Genomic DNA, 20533 nt, shown 5'->3' with positions numbered 1-20533 from the left:
ACTCGTTCTCTTGACTGGCCCATATACGATCTTTTTTTCATTTGCTCTCTTTTTGTTTATTCCGAATCCATCACCATGGTTCCCTGGGCACATCTAACCCTAGTCTCTCTTTTAACCCCGCTCCTCCTCGCTTCCCCAGTACCAGACAAATCCGACTCTGCTACACACCTGCGCGCGAGGGCAGCAGAAGGCTATGAATCACCCCCATACTATCCCACCCCTCCGGGAGGATGGATTCCCGACTGGAGCGAAGCCTACTCCAAGGCGCATCATCTCGTCAGCAATATGACGCTGGCTGAGAAAGTTAATTTAACAACAGGCACTGGGTTCTTCATGGGACCCTGTGTAGGGCAGACAGGGAGCGTACCTCGCTTCGGTATTCCCAACCTGTGTCTCCAAGACAGCCCTCTGGGAATTCGAAACTCGGACCACAACACTGCCTTCCCGCCTGGTATTACGGTTGGCGCAACCTTTAACAAAGACCTCATGTATGAGCGAGGTGTTGGACTCGGCGAAGAGGCTCGCGGTAAGGGCGTCAACGTGCTCCTGGGACCATCGGTGGGATCGCTCGGCCGCAAGCCTCGCGGCGGACGGAACTGGGAAGGCTTCGGTGTCGATCCCACTCTGCAGGCCGTTGGCGGTGCCCAGACTGTGAAGGGTATGCAGAGCACCGGTGCTATCGCGGCTATCAAGCATTACATTGGTAATGAGCAGGAGATGCACCGCATGAGCAGTATTGTTACTAAGGGCTATTCGTCTAATATTGATGATCGCACATTACATGAACTGTACCTCTGGCCTTTTGCCGAGGGTGTTCGTGCAGGTGTAGGGTCCTTGATGACAGCTTATTCCGATGTGAGTCTTGTTGATTCCGTTTTTGTGTGTGCTACTAACATCTAATAGGTCAATAGTTCTTCATGCTCTCAGAACAGCAAGTTGATCAATGGCATTCTCAAAGATGAGCTTGGCTTCCAAGGATTTGTGATGACAGATTGGCTGGGTCATTACGCTGGCGTTGCGTCTGCCATAGCGGGTTTAGATATGGCCATGCCTGGCGATGGAGCCGTTCCCTTATTTGGAGATTCATACTGGGGTCCTGAGCTGTCGCGATCAGTTTTGAATGGCAGTGTTCCCGTCGACCGACTCAACGATATGGTACGTGATGCACTATGTGAATACCCATGGTTATACATGGAAAAGTCCTCTGCACATTTTATGCTCTTTGCCCCCTTCACATACACCGAAAAAGGACATCTAAAAAGCCCACCCAAAAAGAAATGACAAGGCCACCTAAGTGGCTGTCTAATCTTGTTTTCCTCATGTCTAACATACGGGTCTAGGCTCAACGTATCGTTGCTACTTGGTATAAAATGGGGCAGGACAAGGATTATCCCTTGCCAAACTTCTCGACCAACACTCAGGACAAGGAGGGTCTTATTTACCCCGGCGCTCTATTTTCTCCATCTGGTATCGTCAACCAGTTCATCGATGTCAGGGGAAATCATAACATCACCGCAAGAGCTGTCGCACGGGAAGCAATTACTTTACTCAAGAACGACATGGACATTCTTCCTCTACGCAGCAATGATTCTCTCAAGGTGTTTGGCACAGATGCAGGTGGAAATCCAGACGGTCTCAACTCATGCGCCGACCAAGGATGCAACAAAGGCGTTTTGACCATGGGCTGGGGTAGTGGCACGGCCAGACTACCCTATCTCATCACACCACAAGAGGCAATCTCTAATATCACTAAGAATACCGAGTTTCACATCACCGACAACTTCCCTTCGGAAATTACCGTCAATGCCAACGATATCGCCCTTGTTTTCATCAGTGCCGATTCAGGCGAAAACTACGTTACAGTCGAAGGGAACCCGGGAGATCGAACCATAGCTGGACTCAAGGCTTGGCATAATGGCGATGATCTCGTCAAAGCAGCAGCAGAGAAGTTTTCCAATGTAGTTGTGATTGTCCACACCGTCGGTCCCATCCTGATGGAAGAGTGGATTGAACTCAAGTCTGTGAAAGCAGTGGTTGTGGCACATCTCCCCGGGCAAGAAGCTGGCAACTCCCTTACCGATGTACTCTTTGGTGATTATAGTCCAAGCGGTCACATGCCATACACCATCCCCCGCAGCGAAGACGATTACCCGGATAGCGTGGACTTGATCAGCCAACCATTTGGCCAGATCCAGGATACGTACACCGAGGGGTTATACATCGACTACCGCCACTTCCTCAAAGCTAATATCACACCTCGCTATGCATTTGGCCACGGTCTCTCTTACACCACTTTCAACTTCTCTCAGCCTTCGCTATCGACAGGAACTCCACTAGACTCAGCCTATCCAGCTGCACGACCCACCAAGCCGCCAACTCCCGCCTACAACACAAGTATCCCAGACGCATCGGAAGTCGCCTGGTCCTCTACCAACTTTACCCGCATCTGGCGCTACCTATACCCCTACCTACTCAACCCGCAATCGATCACCGCAACGAAGAAATACCCCTACCCGGACGGCTACAGCACCGAGCCTCACCCAGTCCCCCGGGCTGGAGGTGGTGAGGGCGGAAATCCCGCTCTCTTCGAGACTGTATTTTCGGTCCAGTTGGAGGTCCAAAATACAGGCAAGCGAACCGGCAAGGCTGTCGCGCAGCTGTATGTTGAGCTTCCGTCTAGTCTGGGACTGGACACGCCGGCCTTGCAACTCCGACAATTTGAGAAGACAAAGGAGCTTGCGCCTGGTGAGAGTGAGGTAGTTACGCTGCATCTTACTCGCAAGGACGTTAGTGTTTGGGATGTTGTCATGCAGGATTGGAAAGCTCCTGTCAATGGACAGGGCATTAAGATCTGGGTTGGGAATAGTGTTGCTGATCTGCCTGTTCTCTGTGTGGTGGGAGGAAAGTGCTCTGTTGAATAAGGTGCCATTGATGCTTTGCGATGAACTGTTTACTTGGTTTTCTTGTCTATATTCGCTTCTTGCATGTTCGTTCGACTCGAGTTTGAATATATTGTTACGCGTTCCATATATTCTCACCAAACTCCATACTTCATATAAATATTTAAAGGGATAGAGAGCAGATAAATACATTTCTAAGAATCTATATTCTATGTACACTCTCCTCAACGACTGGCGTCTTCTCAACATTCAATCCCGTCTTAGTCTCCACATGCTCCTTATTCAACTTAGTCTTCAGAATAAAAGCCGAAAAGAACACCCCAACAGCAGACATGCACGTATAAAGAATCCACATATTCCTCAAACTCCAAGCAAAAGCCTCCCTGACAGCAAGCAACTGCTCCGGATCCGTAATGAATTTAATCGACTCGATACTCGCAGCTGCCGAATCCCCAGACATCTGAGCCGCCATGCTGCTTGACATACCAGAAGCCAACAAACTGGACTGTCTCTGGCCCATACTATTCTGAAAGACGACACCGCCAATCACAATGGAAGCCGCGGTTGCCATATTGCGAATGAAGCCGATGGTTGCAGTGGCGGTTGCGGTGTCTTCCTGCGAGACCATGGCCTGGATGGCGATGATGGGTGTTTGGAAAAGGAATCCGGCACCGAGACCGCTGAGCATCTGGTACCCGACTATCTTGCCGACGGAGGATCCCACGCCTAGGTTGATGTATAGCCCGTTTCCAATGGTCATCAGTACCAGGCCGATCCAGATAAGTTCGAGGTATCGACCTGTGCGGTGGATGATTGCGCCGGTGAACATGCCGGAGAATGCTTCCATTACCACGAGTGGGAGAATGAGAACGCCGGAGCCCATTGGTGAGGATCCGTGTACGGATTGCAGGTAGAGGGGGATGTAGTATTCCCCGGCGATGAAGACCTATAGGGTAGTCAGTGGTTGAAGACGATCAATGGGATGAAGATACTAACAAATCCATGCGCAAAGGCTACCAGCAAGGTAGCAATGTTGGAGAATCGAGTGAAGATATCCATAGGCATCAAAGGATATTTGGCCAGTTTCTTCTCGCTGTAGACGAACAGCAAGGAACATAGAGATCCGAAGACAATCAGACAGATGACCTGCGGTGATTTCCAGGCAAAGGTCTCACCACCAAAGTCCAATCCCAATAGAAGCATGAGAGTAAGACCCAGAACAGATAGACTACCGAACCAATCGATAGCGCGGACGCCATCCATAATTTTCGTCTTGGGGTTATGCACATCCAAGAAAAAGAAAAGAAGCACAAACGTCGCCCCAGAGATCGGTAGATTGATCCAGTAAGTCCATCTCCAGGTGACATACTGACTAAATGCACCGCCAAGTAGAGGTCCAACACCACCAGCAAAAGCCCACATAACCTCCATCAGGCCGAGGTATAAACTGCGGTGTCTGTTGCAACAGTTAGTAAATCCCCTCGATAACAAGCATAAAGAGCCAAAATCATCCTGTAGATAATCAAAGTCCCATACCTAACACTAAACAAATCCGAAATAATAATGGTAACGAGCTGAAGTAAACCACCACCAGCGACACCCTGCAGCGCTCGACCAGCAATCAACATCTCCATGCTAGTAGCAGCAGCGCAGATAATGGAACTGAGGAAAAACCACCCAACAGCCAAAAGCAAGATAGGTTTCCGTCCCCAGATATCAGAAAGCTTGGCCCAGATACATGCGCTGGCGGCGGAGCTGAGAAGATATGCTCCGCCAATCCACGTATAGCCAGCCGAAGAGTGGAAATACGCTGCGATTGTTGGGATCGCTGTCGCCATGATAGTTTGATCTAGCGCGGCGATAAACATTGATAACTAGTGCGAATTAGTCGACGAATATGAGGTTTTAGTTCTGCGTCCGTGGGACTTACTGAAAGCGCTACCATAATTGCGGTAACTTGAACTTTGCTTCGCCCTTTGGGCGGAGCTTCTTGGATTTCCATTGATGCTTCCATTGGTAGATCTGGAGGGAAGATTTTAATTTTTTTTTTGGAAGTTGAAGATTTCGGAAAGATTTTCTCCCCCGGATTGCGTTTTGTGGGGCACATTGGGTTTATTTGGTACGAGGATAGAGAGAACAGGGAGAACATGGAGGATTTTGAAATGAATCCCACATTTTCATTTGCGAAAAGACTACCTACGTGTTGATCCAACACTGGTGAAAATGAATTTGTCAAAAAAGGGGAGCCTCCCAGTCTGCACGAAATATCAATTCACTCTCCGACCAACAGTAATCCCGAAGTTAACCAGCGCCGTTGCAGTCTCACAATGGGCCTCAAACTCACGAACCGACTGATCAGCCATCTCACGCGCCTGTGTGATATCCTCAGCTTGATCAATAACAACCATGCAAGGCGGTACGAGAGCACGCATCACACCAGCGACCCATTTCTGTGCGATAGGCTGCAGATACTCCTTCCCAGCAGTGGTATAAGTCTCCCGGACGACATCGGCAAACCCATTAGTGGAAATCTCGTCGAACACACGCTGTGGAGCGAAAGGCCACAGGCCCATCTTCAGCATGGCTTCGATCACACATTCACGCAGTCGGGTTATCACTTCTGGCTCGGGAACTGCGTCTGTGCAGAACGATGTGTGGTCAACTTCTTCCCACTGGATCCATCCATTTGGTTCTGTGATTGTTAATTGGGTGTTCTAGGTTGAGAGTAGGTATTCTTTTGGCGAGGGAAGAGAGAAGAGAAAAGAGGGAAAGGAAGGGAAGGGAAAACATACTGAGCAAATCACGCGCGTTGGCAAGCACCCGTATATAGTCAATTTGTTTCAGGCCTGCGGTGAGGAGTCGGATGTGTACGAGGTCATATCGGCCACGGTGCTCCGCTGGAAATGGGACCAGTGCGTTGTGGACACTTAATGGGATTGGGTTTTGGCCAGGTCGTTGGATCTCGTGAAGTGGTGGGTACTGAGTTGAGGAGATGTCGAAGCCGTGAAGGTAGACTGACTTGTTGGGGAGGAGATCGGCGACATCTTCGAGCCAGATGCTGTGGTGAGTTAGCTTCTGTGTGACAGTGGCTTCTTGTTTGTTTCAAATTTCTTTTTCTTTTGTCTTAAAAAAAAAAAAAAGAGTGCTAGGGAAATTAACATACCCAGTGCCAGTGCCCAAATCAGCCACTGCTGTAAGTTGGTCTTTTGGAATCGACGGATGTATGAGGTTGGAGAGATCGACAAGAAAGCGATGCTGGTTATTGAGACTAGAAGATGTTAGCACCAGCCAAATCGGAGGGACCCGAGCTGCCGGGTCGGAACCCCTGCAAGAACTCCAAGTTTGGTGACAGGGGGATGTTAGAGACATGGTATATCTGAGATATCCTTCAAAGATGTGACCGGGAGTCAAGCAAACACATACCGTTGAGTCTCCGCTTGGTCTCGGTCCAACATGTAGACCGAGCGAGAAACGCCAACCATATCTGCGAAACTCATGAAAGGTCTAGATAAACTGGAGAGGAGCTTCTGAAAGGGAAGATTATTCATCTTGAAAGTGAAAGCCCAGGTAAGTCTGGTCTGTGGTAGTTTAAAAGGTGACCGGCACCTTCTTATATTATCTGATCTAACAATTATCTAAATATCTCCATCCATCCATCCATAAATCCATATCTACATATCATCTCAACATTTGAACTATGCCAGCAAACAAAGAAAAAACACCAACTAGCCCCGATCTCCACAGAATAACCATACACTAGTATACTTCCCCGGGCCACGATCGAACACATAACTGACCTATCCAGTACTTTTCTTAGATCTCGGGCAGTGAAAGTTGTCGGGACACGAGGTAATGCCTGTTCAAACAAAGCCAGCTTCATGCATGGAATCCCCTATCCGGCTTAGAACCAAGTTTCCTTCTAGGCTAGCCACACCCTGGTCAGTGCATCAAACCCAGAATCAGCCAATGTACAGACGGCATCGACCTTCCTATGGAGGGGCCAGCTGCGTGTATACGAAACACATGTGTGTAATCGAATTATGAATTGGAAATTCAAACGTTCCCGGACGTTGTACATCGGAAGTGGGAGTGTACCTTTGTACAACAGCTCCAAGGTCTAAGAGCTTAACAGCGTCGGGACTAGACGATCTCCATGCGGGGACACGGATTGGTGTGAGGCTTGGGATATCGAGCGGTGGAGTATGGGGCAACTGAGGCTATCCGATTCGAGAATTTTTCTGCCCTCTTTATGGAGCATGGCGTTAAATGTTAATTGGGAGTTATCTGGAATGTGTGGGCTATGTCTACAGTCTATTGGTCTGGAGGATTCCAGATGTAATGAATGTCCAGGTAAAGAAAGTCACCGCCTCGGAAAACATACACATCGAGTGCAATTCAAAAAATAGTTTTATAATTTTATTAATTTTACAAAAATGAGACCCCAAAAAAGGAAATTGACACCTCTCAAGACTTATCCACCAAGTTAGCAAACACATACCGGAAAATCTCCCGGCTTTTATACAAATTCTCCACGCGCATGCGCTCGTTATCCAAGTGGGCGTTGTCACTGGCCTGTCCACAGGGCAAGTTCGCTGCCGGGGCCGAAAATTCTTTCTCCAAGAACCGGATTGTCGGAATGGACCCGCCCTCGCGGATGAACATCGGTTTCACTTTGCCCGCGCCAGACGCAACAGCTGGCCCATTTGCCGTGGGGGGGTTTGGTATCCGCAGCAGACTCGGCCCGGATGGGCAATACGACTGACTCCTCAGACGACGCTGGTGTGGCTTGTGTGAGAGTGGAGGACGTTGGCACTGTGGCGGCCGTTTGCGTGGACCGTTTGCGCGCAGCTTCCTTACCCGCTGATGAGGTCGTCGTTGATGAGATTACCCGCTCAACATGCGAGGCCAGACTGTCATCGGAGTCTTTGCGGCGGAGTTCCGGGATCGGTCCCGCGCTGGGTTTGGGCTTGCCCGCTGGATGGGTGTTTGGTGATTGTGTGATGGGCGGGTATTGGCGTTTCGGATCCTCTTGAGCCGGGGACCACGCTGCGGTGATCGCCTCCGACAGCGTGGCAAAGATTTCGTTATCTGGGTCTCCGAGCCAGGCGTCCGATTTACCGGTGATTTCGACTGTGAGGTCGTTTTGGGAGTCGAGCAGCGCGAATTGCTCTTGTGCATAGGCGGTGAGGTCGGCTGCGACTTCGTCGGCGTGCTGATCTGGTACGATACGGATCGATAGGGTTGCTTTGGCTCGGCGCGCGATGGTCGTTGCGCTCTTGCTTCCAGGGACTTCCACTGAGTGGACGGTCAAGGCGGGTTCACGCCAGCGATGCATAAGCGACTTGATCAGCGCCTGGCTGTTGGGGATCTCTGGGTGTTGCAGAAGCAATACATCGGCAATGGCCTCGAACCGCTTTTGTTCGGCGTCTGTGAGAGGCCTAACAGCATCGTGGAAGCCGGGCAGATTGATTGTACCCTTGCGTCCCACAATTGTGGACAGAAGCATGGCAATATCCTTGACTGGCTCATCCAGCAATGTACTGCCGTCGATACCACTGTGAAGATCAGGATGGTCGCTTGTGACGACCAAGTTCGCATGCACGACACCACGTAGCCCGTAAGTTAAGCACGGGTTATAGTCGTCAAGCCAGTAACTGTTGGCCAGTAGAACCCAGTCCACGGACCCGATCTGAGCCTTGTGCTCGCGAACTGTCTCGTGGAAACCTTGGGATCCGGACTCTTCCTCGCCCTCAATGAGGAAAACGACGTTGCATCTCAAGGTCTTCGTCCGGGCGAGGTCGGCTGCGGCATACAGTGATGCCAGAATGGGTCCCTTGTTATCAGAGACACCACGGCCGTACAAAAATCCGTTAATGGAAGTGAGCTGGTAAGGATCGGTCCTCCACTTGGGTCGGTTCGTCTCCGCACCTACAACATCGTAGTGGCCATAGAAGAGGATAGTCTTGTCCACTTTGTCGGGTGAGGTAGCGTTAAATCTAGCAAAAACAATGGGATTGGTATCTTGACCAGTAGTCAGGAGCTTGGTCTTGGCACCGAGGTAGTTGCAGTGTCGCCGAAGGAAAGCAGCACCCTGGTTGCATTCGCCAGCGAATTTGGGACTTGCTGAGATCGTCTTGAAAGAGACGAACTTTGCAAGACTATTGACCATTTCATCTGGGTAAGATTTAGCAAGTATTCGACGGGAATAGTGTGTACGGGACGTACCGTTGCTGATCGGAGGCAGCTCTTCCTGGGTCATAAAGAATTCAGTCAAATCCCATATTCCCACTGAGTTGTCATTTCCACCAGTGGCATAGATCTGGCGATCCTTGAACCGTCCAGCAGCCGAGGCGAGCATGGTTCCTTCATGAGCAACCCAGCCACCGATCTCTTCGAAGCGGGAGTTGAATTTCTATCGGAGGTTAGCGGAAGTTGATTCTAAGGCGACAAAAATCTCAATCAGTGTGTACCTTGACCGTTCCGCTGGAGTCACCACAGATAGCGACACCCTGGATGACGTGCACAGCCCACAGATCCCCAGTATGTCTAGTGATCCGCTTAACGAGTTGTTGAGAGTCCAAATTCCAAATATTAAGGGCGCCGCCCGCCAAACCACAGTAGAGTAGTGATCCCTCAACAGCAACACTCAACACAGGATCTCCATTTTGTAGCTTGGCAATTGGAGATGGAGCCGCGCCAGCATCCTGACCCAGGCGCCACAGCTTCACCACACCATCGCCCGCACCAGTCAAAAGAACCTCCTCGGAAGGAGCAGTCTCAACCAGGCCTTTGACTAGAAGCATGGAGTAGACGTATCCATGATGCGCGAAGAGCTTATGATGATCCCGCTTGAAGCTCAGCACACGACCACCGTCAGAGAGAGCACCATCTGATGATCCCGGAGCCCGAGTACCATCTGGTCCTCGGGAATCAAAGAAACGATGCGTCCGCTTAGATGGGTGAGCGGAATATGCTTGGTTCAATGACAATCCTTCCTCGGAGAGATCACACCACTGTCCAAATTAGAATACCGTTAAAGAAGGGCGCAGACAAGGGTTAGATATACCTGTATACTTGTGTTCTGTGCACCACAGTAAATAGTTTGGTTATCCGATGAATAGACTACTGTAAATATATCACCCACATCGTGGTGTGAATAAATGGAGTAGAGACGCTCAAATGTTCGCGTGGACCACACCTATCCGCGTCATTAATCCCGGTTCGTGAGATTCTTCATTTGCATGACTCACATTGACCACAGAGTCGCCACCGCTTGAAAATAGTAAATTTCCATCTTCGGAGAGATGGAGACCTAGCACACTCTCTTTGTGTGCGTGGACTGATGCCACAAGATCATATGTTTCAAGGGACCATGCCTGATGAACCGGTCAGCGTCGGACCTTGGCAGTAGAAAAAAACATTGCCGTAGACATTTTGGAGCAACAATCCAAACTAACTTACAACAATATCTCCTCCTTGCAGACCAGCGAAAACACATTGTTCATCAATGGCCAGAGCGAGAACGGAGCGACTGGCAAGCACGCGGTGGCCGATGCCGCAGTCACTATTAGGAAGGGCACTGGCATCGACATGAGAATCAGAGTCCCAGGTTTTCTGATCCTCCTCAGAGGTGCTCTCTGATTCGACTAAATCCATGATCAGTCTATACTTTTTGCAATTTGCAATGGTCTGCAATGGGTTTCAACGTGGAGAATGAAGTGATGTTGGTGTTCTCGGATTCTCTCCGCTTCAAAAAAATCAACCAAACAGAACACTGGAAATCTTCCCGGATTCACTCCATTCTTTTTTTTTGAGGTTAAAGAACTTCAATGTTGTTTCAAAAAAAAAAAAAAAATTAAGAAATATGGGAATATGGGAAAATGAATCATCAAGGCGGCACGGGAACAAAAAAGCAATAACAATAAGAAGGTATTGCACCATCGAGAAAATATTTGACTCACCATCCCTCGCATCCCTTTGATTCTGACAGCATGTCCTTCTATACAGGGAGAAATAATTAGTTGTCGAATTAATTGAGTTTGGCTTGTTTATGCCACGGTCGCGTGTCCATTCATGGAATATTCTTGGAATTCGTCACTATGAGACGCACCTTGGCTCCCATAATAGCCGTGCTAAAGGGGTACTGGAGCGACGGCTGGTCATGATATAGGGGGTTTAGGATTCAGTTTAGATTTTAAGATAGATCCAGAGTGAGATTGACAGTATCAATGAAAAACGGTTCATAGAAAAAAAAAAGAACAATGAAACGCACACCGATGTTGATCTGCACTCCAATATGGAGCTCTCTATTGATAAGGGAGAAAGACACCTAGATGTATGGAGTACTTTGTAGGATCCTGCCGGAGACCTGGGTACGTACCTACGTACAACCCCTGATGGTTTTCATCCTTCAGTATTGGACTAGAAATATTGGCCTGCAGGTGCCCATCTGTGATCAATGTGTCCAGGGTCATCTTACGAAACCCTTGCAAATGACTCGGAATCAAGTGATACAACAGTAATTGCGCCATTCTGGTCTTTAAATCACCATTGCGGGAAGATAGCTCCAATGAGTATACGGAGTATACTCCGTAGATACACCAAAATACATATAAATATATCTCCCTGGAGGTAAAGAAAAGAGATAAGCCGAAATGATCACGCGGTCCTCACATGTTAACGCCTCAGCACCGCCACACATGGCTGACACTGAGTGGTACAGCTGGCACCAGCCACAGTGGCGGTGACCCCGATGGCCAATCAGAGGTCAGATGTCACCGCTCTTTGCATCTGGGCCTTCTTCCATCGTCGAAACAGCTGATCGAATGTGAATGCAGACTATGTACCTATGTCAAAGAGCAAGGATTATCTCTGTTCCATTCCCACTCCCCTTCGATGCAATCTAAATATAATAATATGATCTCGTTTTCCCTGGAAATTCTCTTCCGGGTCCCGGCACATGCAGCTATACCGCAAATATCGACTTTGGCGCCCAACAGCCTTTAAGTGTGATATGCGATGTGAGCTCATCGAACCTACTGAGCCTGTTGATACGTGTCTGCCTCCTAAAGTGGCACCCAATTACTCTGCCTTATAGTTCCTGCAGCCTGGCCCTGTTCGCTGCTCTGCCCAACGTGGATGCGCTTGATCCCCAGCCTCCCTATTCCGCATCACTTCTCCCACGCCTTAAAAATCTCGTTGGGACTCCTCCGATCGGACCTTTGCGCTGATAAAGGCCTGAGGTTAACAACCCAACTGCATTCTTAAGAACTCCCCAGGGCTGTGCCTTGCTTATTCCTTTATACCCTGCTCGGTTCTTCCATACTTGATCTATACCCCGGACAGTTCTTTTAACCCTGTTTTTTTTTACCCTACACCGCTTCCTTGTCGACCGTCGATCTGGACCATCTGATGACTGATTTTCGATAAAGTCGTCAGAACGACTTACTATTCGCCATGGCGCCTTTTGGTCAAACGATCGCTGTGATTGACAAGTCCGGCAAAGTTGTGAGCACCGTAAGTTTGATCTTCAGCGGAGACCCAACCCCGCATTCTGACCAAAAGTATTAGAGCAAGCAATTATTTGGTGTTTTCAGCCATGCCAAAAACGCCTATCGCGAGCGCAAATCCGCCTTCCAATCAGAACGCAATGCAAAAATTGCAGAGCAACAAGCACTCCAAGGACTGGCCAACTATCAGATCGATGATGCGCCATCGGTAGCGCCATCTCGACGAAGCCGGGGGACTCGATCAAGACATCACAGCGGCCGCAGTCATCGTGCTTCGTCCCACTACGATGATGAACAGACAGTTATATCGCGGCAGGATTCTCATTACGAGTACCCGCAGACAATTGCCCGCCGCCATACTCATCACGATCTGTCGGTCCGAGATACCCCTCGCCCATCAACGGCTCGGTCAAGATCCGATGCGCATATCGACATGGATCTTGCATATGGAGACGCCTCTCATGCAGCCTTATCTCGATACAACCCCCCAGAGCCCCAAAATGACCAACAACAGCTTGATGGTCTTGTCAACAAAGCACAGTGGCTTCTCGAAGAAGCACACTGTGTGCAACATGGTGCTACCGCGACTATCGCCCATCTCCAGAAAAACCCCGATGCCATGGCCGCTGTCGCCTTGACTCTCGCGGAGATCAGCAACCTGGGCAGCAAGATGGCACCTGCCGCATTAACCACCCTCAAGTCAGCCGCGCCAGCCGTCTTCGCTCTCCTTTCCAGTCCTCAATTCCTCATCGCTGCCGGAGTCGGTCTAGGTGTGACGGTAGTCATGTTTGGAGGATACAAGATTATCCAAAGAATCAAAGCTGGCGCTATCGGGGAAGAAGGAAGGCCCGCTGAGACGGAAATGGAAATGGAAGAAATGATGGAGTTGAACACAGAAGAACTCAGTTCTGTTGAGATGTGGAGACGCGGTGTCGCTGACGAGCAAGCCTACAGCGTTGGAACATCTGTTGACGGCGAATTCATCACACCCACCGCTGCGGCCATGTCTGGCATCGATGTGACCACTGCTCGCGCGCGGCGGGATCCTCGTTTCAAATTCGAGGAAGATGCATCGGTCGCTTCATCCCGTCGCTCCCGCCGTTCACGTACCACCCGAGCTCCGACACATGCACCATCGCATGCACCATCAGAGCGGCACGAACGGAGATCGAAGGCTCCCTCGGAGGCACCGAGTGGATTCTTCGGACGAAGCTCCTCCAGATCCAAAGCGCCATCAAAAGCCCCCAGCAGAGCTCCTAGCAGGGCACCAAGCAGAAGCAGAGCTCCTAGTCGAGCTCCCAGTAATGCCCCCAGTCGCGCACCATCTAAACATAGCACCTATATCTCCGAAACCGAAAAACGACCCAAGGAGAAAAAGAAAGGTCCCAGCCGACTACGACTCATGTTCACCTCTTCCTCTTGACCCACCCTCGCCACCTGACAGAATCATAATTTGTACATACATATATGGATCCACCCTTCCCTGATGTCATTAATGGGTGGATATGCATCTCATATGGTTCATGCAGCCTTGATCCACCCAACGCTTCTTACGACGACCCATGAGTTATGCGTCACTTCCTCTCATTCTATTTTTTTTCTTTCCTTTTTCTTCTTCTTCTTCTTCTTCTTCTTTTTTCTTGCCACTTTCAGCAATGCAGTCGCTTCACGCAGGCATATTTTGGCGTTCGTTGGCGGCATCTGCTGTATATTACACACCTACTGAACTAGGAAAAAAATGCATGCATTGCATATCTTAAATACAGAGATCTTCTATCATACATATTTCTACTACGCGTCCTTTGCTGTTGGTATCTATTTAAAATTCTGTTAATATATCATCCACCAATCGCCAGCCAACTGATGTAAGCCATTAAGGTCGTCAATTCTCAACTACAAGATCACGACTGTCGAGTCTCTATAGGTTAAGTAAAAATATAAACGAAGGATGCGGATTACCACCTGAGCACACACGATCTATCTAGCGTGGTAGTATGACCCTAAGTAGATTGACGGGTAGCCTCCAGCTCTACTAACATTGGGACGGTCCACTCTTTATAAGATGGACGGCCCTTTCACTATCCCTGCGGATGTGGAGATGCCAATGGATAGTTATAGATATATCCATTGACATTTTAGATTTCATATTCCTAGCTCCAGCCTAGCTCCTTGTTTCTTGAACAATTCATGTCCGTTCTCAAATCTAACATGCACCTATATATTTGATTATCTAGCCATTGTGCTTTTCAAGGCATAAGTCATAGAGTATAGAGGCTCTTAGTCTCAAACAATAGCATCCAGCAAAAAGGGAAATGTCTTATAGTCAGAGGCTAGACTCGCAGGTTAGGTTCCCTACAATAATTGCGTGTTCAGGTGGAGTATCATTAACCTCCTTTCTATGTACGAACTGACTCCAGAGACCCTTGTCTCGAGTATGGTGTCAATGAGACCCACTCCGAACATGATGACTCGTAGCTCGAACTTCACGTGCTGGAGACGGAGAATGGTATGCTTGCATTTAGCTGTCTGTGATAGGGAGACAAAGTACTGAGCGTATACACTAAGCTACGAAGAGGCTCTCCGGGGCTTCAGGGATCAGTAGCGCACATGTGATATTGGTGATTAGCAAGGTCTAGTCCGAAATATGGGGAAACAGTGCCAAGGATCTTTTCGCACTGCGAAAGCGAAGGCGCTGTTTGTTATGAGATCACGGTCATTCAAATTAAATCTACATAGCCCTATCCGGCAAATAAGCTGTCAGGTGTCCAAAGAAAGCCGATGATCGGCAGCGTAAACTCCTTAGTGGATACTTGTGCGTAAGTTCAGGGTGCAGCACTTTATATTACATGCATATTATAGAGCTCTGGAAATAGACATCCATGTAGGGTACTTTTGAAAAGACAGAGGCGTGCCGCCTCTCAAAAACGGAATTCGAGGGATTTTGCTAACATTATCACCACCTGGCGAAGAATGTGTGCAAAGTATTGCAGTTTTGTCCCCAGCATGGAATGATAAGAGCATTCTTCTGGAACGAACGACAGTTGACCGGATGATGGACTGTATCGGCTCCAGGAGCTTTAAAAGTCTAGTAGTGCTTGATACATCAGCAAGGTACTCATCGAACCGTTGAATCAAAAGCAATATGCAATCGGCAATGCCCAATCCGATTATCTGCCGTGAAGCCTGTCAATATGAAACCTGCATGAACAAAACAGCCCTCGTAATGATCGAAGTCACGAAACCGAGTTTCATGGAGCGTGATCTGACTGTGGTCGGCAGATGGATGGCCCCCAAAGAGCCGGAGACTTAGCATAGCACCGCCCCCATTGGCTAATGCTGGGCCGAACAGTCGGCAACGAACAGGCGATCGGGGTTGCCAGACAAGCCACAAGCCAGAGAATTTTAATTAGTATGTGCTTTTTTTTTCCTTTTCAATTTGTTATTATTGAGATGGGTTGATATCAAAGAACATATCATTTGTAGCACCGTAACAATACGGGACTCTGCTTTTCAATCTGCAAACTCAGTAGTTAAGAAATGCTGGGGGAACCCCGTTAGCCCCACAGGGAGCCGCAAAGTGCCGTCGCATTGGTGAAGAATCCAGATGCTCTGGGAAAATGATGTCTCCATTCCAATTCTTCCGGTCTAATAAGCTGACAGGATAAGCTGTGGATCGGTGTAGGCGCTAAAGCAGCTCGGAATGAGAAATTGTATATTTTCCTTCGGCATTGGACAATTTCGTCTTTCCCTTCCCCGAAATAGCGTCTATAAGGACGGGTAGAACGGCAATCCCTTGAAGGAATAGACCCAAGGTGATAATTTCTTGGGTACTTCAAGGACTAGGTTGCCAGCCAAAAGCTCGCTGTTTGGAATTCTGTCTCTATCATATACCAATCCCAACCCATGACGGAATTTTCGGAGATGGAGATCACACGGGCAAATGTGCCTTTGGAGGTGATTGTTGTCGGGTATGTTTTCCATTGTGCATGGTTCTAGATGCGAGAGTGGTATGCTGATGTTTTTTAGTGCTGGTATGTTGTTTCTGAATGCCAATGAAGCTGCATTGGCTCGAGAAAAGGGTTGTATTAACAATAATCAAACCAGGCATCGGCGGTATGGCAGCAGCCCTCACACTAGGTCTTCGGGGGCACCATGTCATTGTCCTTGAGTCTGCGCCGAAGGTATGTGTCGCTGAAATTTCATGGTATGCCAACCAATGCTAACCTAATCACTCACGGTAGCTCATGGAAGTGGGAGCTGGAATTCAAGTGTCCCCAAACATGCTGCGTTTATTCGACCGTGAATATGCCTTCTGCAAAGGAAAAAGACCATGCTAACCGGTAACAGGATGGGGCGTCTCGGACCTAATTCACGCCCAAGACGTAGCCCTAGAATACATCCACGTCCGGAGATGGGACGACGGCAAACTTCTCGGCACAATGCCAGTGAATAAGACATTCGGCCAGCAAGTCGTTATTCACCGCGCAGACCTACACAACGCTATAATTGAGAGAGCTTTAGCCCTGCCTAACGTTGAGCTGCGCGAGAACTCACACGTCACAGACGTGCAGTTCAGCCCAGCAAGTGTCAGTCTAGCCAACGGCGAAATCATGCGCGGCGACGTGGTAATCGGTGCAGACGGGATCAAGTCCACCATCCGTGACCACCTGCTCGAAGACTCGACTATTCAAGCAGTTGCCACTGGGGACGCGGCGTACCGCATTATGCTTCCCCGACACATTATGGAGGAAGATCCTGAATTGAAGAAGCTTATTAACGAGCCACAGGCGACTCGTTGGCTTGGTCCTGAGCGCCATATTATCGCCTACCCTGTGCGCAAACATGAGCTGTACAATGTTGTCCTGCTTCACCCCGATGGCCACGGTGTGGAGGAGTCTTGGACCACGAAGGGTTCCAAGCAGGCTATGATTGACAACTATGAAGGGTGGGATAGCAGGGTGCAGAAACTCATTGATCTAGTCGATGATAATGAGGTTTTGGAGTGGAAGTTGTGTCTGCATCATCCATTGAGGACGTGGATCCGGGGATCTGTTGCTCTGATCGGTGACGCTTGTCATCCCATGCTGTATGTTCTCATGAAATTTGGCCGGTTGGCTTCAAGACTAACCTCGCTGGTTTAGTCCATATGTTGCCCAAGGTGCTGCCCAGGCTGTTGAAGATGCGGCCGCGCTCGGTGTCGTCTTGTCGGCTATCTCATCACGCGAGGAGATTCCGCATGCATTGAATGTTTATGAAAGGTCCCGGAAGACACGTGCTGAGACAGTGCAACAGTCTGGATCGGAGAATCGGATTACGTTACATTTGCCAGATGGACCTGAGCAAATTGCCCGAGATGCGCAATTCAAAGCTTCGGTCAGCGGAGATAACCCCGATAAGTGGTCGGATCGGAGGACACAAGAGTTTCTTTGGGGTTGGGACGCAGAGACGGCGGCGTTGGATACTTGGAATGGTATGTTCCCTTATATTTATGGTGGCAATGTGCTAACTTGCGGGCAGAGGATCAAGGGCAGATCAAAGCCAATGCGAATCTGTAGGTGCTGTCGATACGATGCATCTCCCGTTCATAGTATATCGGTTTTTGTTACCATCTAGCGAATAGACTCAAGAGTATATATCTTTAGAAATGTAAATACTTCACTCGATTGGAGCCACGGGGTTACGTAGACATAATAAAGATGGGATCATTTAATTCATCCAAGACATTGCATTTTTAATACCAATTCCCATATTGTTCATATTTTCTCCAGTTCATTATACAGTCATACAAGCCCAACACCATCCATCATGCATCGGTGGAACATTGGACAGGGAGACTTGACATGTTGGCCCGAGGAAGCCAGGGACGGTCAACATTTGGCATTCCCATCATTCAAAATTGAAGATATGTCATACTCCTGTAGACACAATCTACAGTCTCTCGCCAGCGGCGGCCTTCATCTGACCGTACTTCTTGAGACGAATGGCAGACACGTTGATGAAGCCAGTGGTCTCGGCGGGGGAGAAGTCACCAATCTCATCCATGGAGGACTCGCTCATGTCGTAGAGCTTCTCTGTCTCGGAGGAGCGACCGAGGATGGAAACAGTGCCCTTGTAGGCGCGGCAGCGGACCTGGCCGTTGACGGACTTCTGGGAAGCGGTGATGGAGGCCTCGAGGAACTCGCGCTCGGGGGAGAAGTACATGCCGTTGTACAGGAGCTGGATATGTTAGATCACAGAATTGGATACCAGAAATATCAAGCTTACCTTGGAGTAGTTGTAGGTGACGAAAGAATCGCGCAGGGCACGAACTTCGCGATCCATGACAAGACCCTCAAGGTCACTGGATAAAGATTAGTTATGCCATCAACGTTTTTAGTTCACAATACAATACTCACAGGTGAGCGGAGCGCAGGCAGGTGAGACCGGGGGTCTCGTAGCAGCCGCGGGACTTGATACCGATGAAACGGTTCTCGACGATATCAATACGGCCAACACCGTTGCGGCGGGCAATGGCGTTAGCGGTGAGGAAAAGCTCGACGGAGTCGGTAACAGTCTTCTGCTTGCCAGCCTCGGTGTACTCGAGCTTGACGGGGACACCCTTCTCGAAGTAGAGAGTGAAGTCCTCGGGCTGATCGGGGGCGGTCAGGGGGTCCTGGGTCAGCTTCCACATATCGGCGGGAGGAGTGGTATCGGGGTCCTCCAGGATGCCGGCCTCGTAAGAGCAGTGGGCAAGGTTCTCGTCCATAGACCAGGGCTTAGACTTAGTGGAGGTGACGGGGATACCCTTCTCCTCGGCGTAGTCGAGCAGGTCCTGACGGCCCTTGAAGCGCTCGTAGAAGACGGGGTCGCGCCACGGGGCAATGACCTTGATGTCAGGCTGGAGGGCGTAGAAGGCAAGCTCAAAGCGGACCTGGTCGTTACCCTTACCGGTGCAGCCGTGGGAGACAGCGAAGCAGCCCTCGCGCTAAATTTGGGTCAGTATGACATCTTTCTGCCGGGGAGAAGAAAAGCGTACCTTGGCGACATCGATCTGGGCACGGGCGATAACGGGGCGAGCCAGAGAGGTACCGAGCAGGTAGACGTTCTCGTAGACGGCGTTGCAAGCAATGGCGGGGAAGCAAAGCTCCTCGATGAACTCGCGGCGGATGTCAACAATCTCGCACTTGAGAGCACCGATCTTCAGGGCCTTCTCGCGGGCAGCCTCGAAGTCCTCTGCGAATAGTTATTAGAGCGGCGTTGAATGATATGTCGATGGAATTGAATTACCTTCCTGACCGACATCGGCCACTATGTTCATATTAGTACTGGGTCTTAATTGACATGGTATTGAATCTCAACTTACTGAAACAGACGACCTCATAGCCCTCTTCGATAAGGTACTTCACTGCAATTCGGTATTAGTATCCACGATTGGTGAATGAATTAACGGGTGGTATTCATACAGATGCAGCTGGTATCGAGACCGCCGGAGTAGGCGAGGCAAACCTGTGGGATCGAACTGTCAGAAAGTGTGGAGAGAGCGGGTGGCGGTGTGGGATAGAATTGGAATTGAAGTTGGGAACTGAGAAAGGAGTTGTAGCGCGAAAGCAATAGTTCATACCTTTCCCTGTGCCATTGTGTGGAATTGAATGTAAAATTCAAAAAGACTTGTAGACGTGGAGTATAAAACAAAAGGAAGATTGAGTCATTGGGAAAAAAAGGCAATTTTGGTGGGCCGGGGAAGCAAGTCACGGGTCCGAAATGATAGCCCTGATAAGATAGCTCTTTGCCCCTCCAATCTTTGTCCGAATCAACTCCGACTTACTCCTGGAACAGACATATGAGCTCAATGGGCTTCAAAGTGGTATATAAGCTTGTGAGACCTGCTACAAATATCACAGCCTCAAAACTTACTATATTTTCCATGAAGGGAACGAGAAACACGCGGATTCACTTTTTACATACGAAGATAACGCTACAGAAAAGAGAGTCCGATCTCGGGATCCATTGGAAGGGAGCAAGCATATATACACAATCAGCATGCACATACAACATAAGGTCCAATCCAGAAGGCTTTATGATTCCGTGTTGTGAACTATTCCATTCTTACACACAATATGTCCATTCTTTACCGTGTTGGCCCAT

At 49.2% G+C, this 20533-nt stretch overlaps 7 protein-coding genes across 7 annotated transcripts; 3 read left to right on the top strand and 4 right to left on the bottom strand.

Annotated features, from left to right (window-relative positions):
• Positions 1-75: 75 nt before the first annotated feature.
• Positions 76-2921, top strand: N7487_005607 (beta-glucosidase; the record flags this gene model as incomplete). Its single annotated transcript, XM_056873354.1, has 3 exons — positions 76-855; positions 904-1155; positions 1341-2921. 3 exons carry the CDS (start codon positions 76-78, stop codon positions 2919-2921), a joined length of 2613 nt encoding a protein of 870 aa, XP_056731074.1.
• A 181-nt stretch (positions 2922-3102) lies between these two features.
• N7487_005606 (MDR family MFS transporter) lies at positions 3103-4845 on the bottom strand (the record flags this gene model as incomplete). Its single annotated transcript, XM_056873353.1, has 4 exons — positions 3103-3846; positions 3897-4356; positions 4437-4774; positions 4831-4845. The coding sequence occupies 4 exons, from the start codon at positions 4843-4845 to the stop codon at positions 3103-3105; spliced, it is 1557 nt and encodes a 518-aa protein (XP_056731073.1).
• A 322-nt stretch (positions 4846-5167) lies between these two features.
• N7487_005605 (putative LaeA-like methyltransferase) lies at positions 5168-6448 on the bottom strand (the record flags this gene model as incomplete). Its single annotated transcript, XM_056873352.1, has 4 exons — positions 5168-5592; positions 5693-5958; positions 6064-6168; positions 6324-6448. 4 exons carry the CDS (start codon positions 6446-6448, stop codon positions 5168-5170), a joined length of 921 nt encoding a protein of 306 aa, XP_056731072.1.
• A 916-nt stretch (positions 6449-7364) lies between these two features.
• N7487_005604 (glutamine amidotransferase subunit DUG2) lies at positions 7365-10598 on the bottom strand (the record flags this gene model as incomplete). The annotated part of the gene is made up of 7 exons (XM_056873351.1): positions 10362-10598; positions 10151-10276; positions 9967-10098; positions 9371-9913; positions 9126-9312; positions 7789-9074; positions 7365-7712 (listed from the first exon to the last, which is right to left on the bottom strand). The coding sequence occupies exons 1-7, from the start codon at positions 10554-10556 to the stop codon at positions 7365-7367; spliced, it is 2817 nt and encodes a 938-aa protein (XP_056731071.1). The 5' UTR covers positions 10557-10598.
• Positions 10599-12356: 1758 nt separating this feature from the next.
• Positions 12357-13832, top strand: N7487_005603 (uncharacterized protein; the record flags this gene model as incomplete). The annotated part of the gene is made up of 2 exons (XM_056873350.1): positions 12357-12416; positions 12471-13832. 2 exons carry the CDS (start codon positions 12357-12359, stop codon positions 13830-13832), a joined length of 1422 nt encoding a protein of 473 aa, XP_056731070.1.
• A 2480-nt stretch (positions 13833-16312) lies between these two features.
• On the top strand, positions 16313-17964 carry N7487_005602 (putative salicylate hydroxylase; the record flags this gene model as incomplete). Its single annotated transcript, XM_056873349.1, has 7 exons — positions 16313-16377; positions 16436-16440; positions 16514-16590; positions 16651-16708; positions 16757-17495; positions 17551-17879; positions 17936-17964. 7 exons carry the CDS (start codon positions 16313-16315, stop codon positions 17962-17964), a joined length of 1302 nt encoding a protein of 433 aa, XP_056731069.1.
• A 373-nt stretch (positions 17965-18337) lies between these two features.
• On the bottom strand, positions 18338-20024 carry N7487_005601 (argininosuccinate synthase; the record flags this gene model as incomplete). The annotated part of the gene is made up of 8 exons (XM_056873348.1): positions 18338-18625; positions 18674-18749; positions 18805-19373; positions 19425-19621; positions 19676-19696; positions 19752-19793; positions 19852-19894; positions 20010-20024. The coding sequence occupies 8 exons, from the start codon at positions 20022-20024 to the stop codon at positions 18338-18340; spliced, it is 1251 nt and encodes a 416-aa protein (XP_056731068.1).
• Positions 20025-20533: the final 509 nt, after the last annotated feature.

This window comes from Penicillium crustosum, assembly GCF_028827405.1.
Source record: "Penicillium crustosum strain IBT 35664 chromosome Unknown utg000002l_segment0_segment0, whole genome shotgun sequence".
NCBI classification, from domain to species: Eukaryota; Fungi; Ascomycota; class Eurotiomycetes; order Eurotiales; family Aspergillaceae; genus Penicillium; species Penicillium crustosum.
This window is presented reverse-complemented; position numbering and strand designations above follow the sequence as displayed.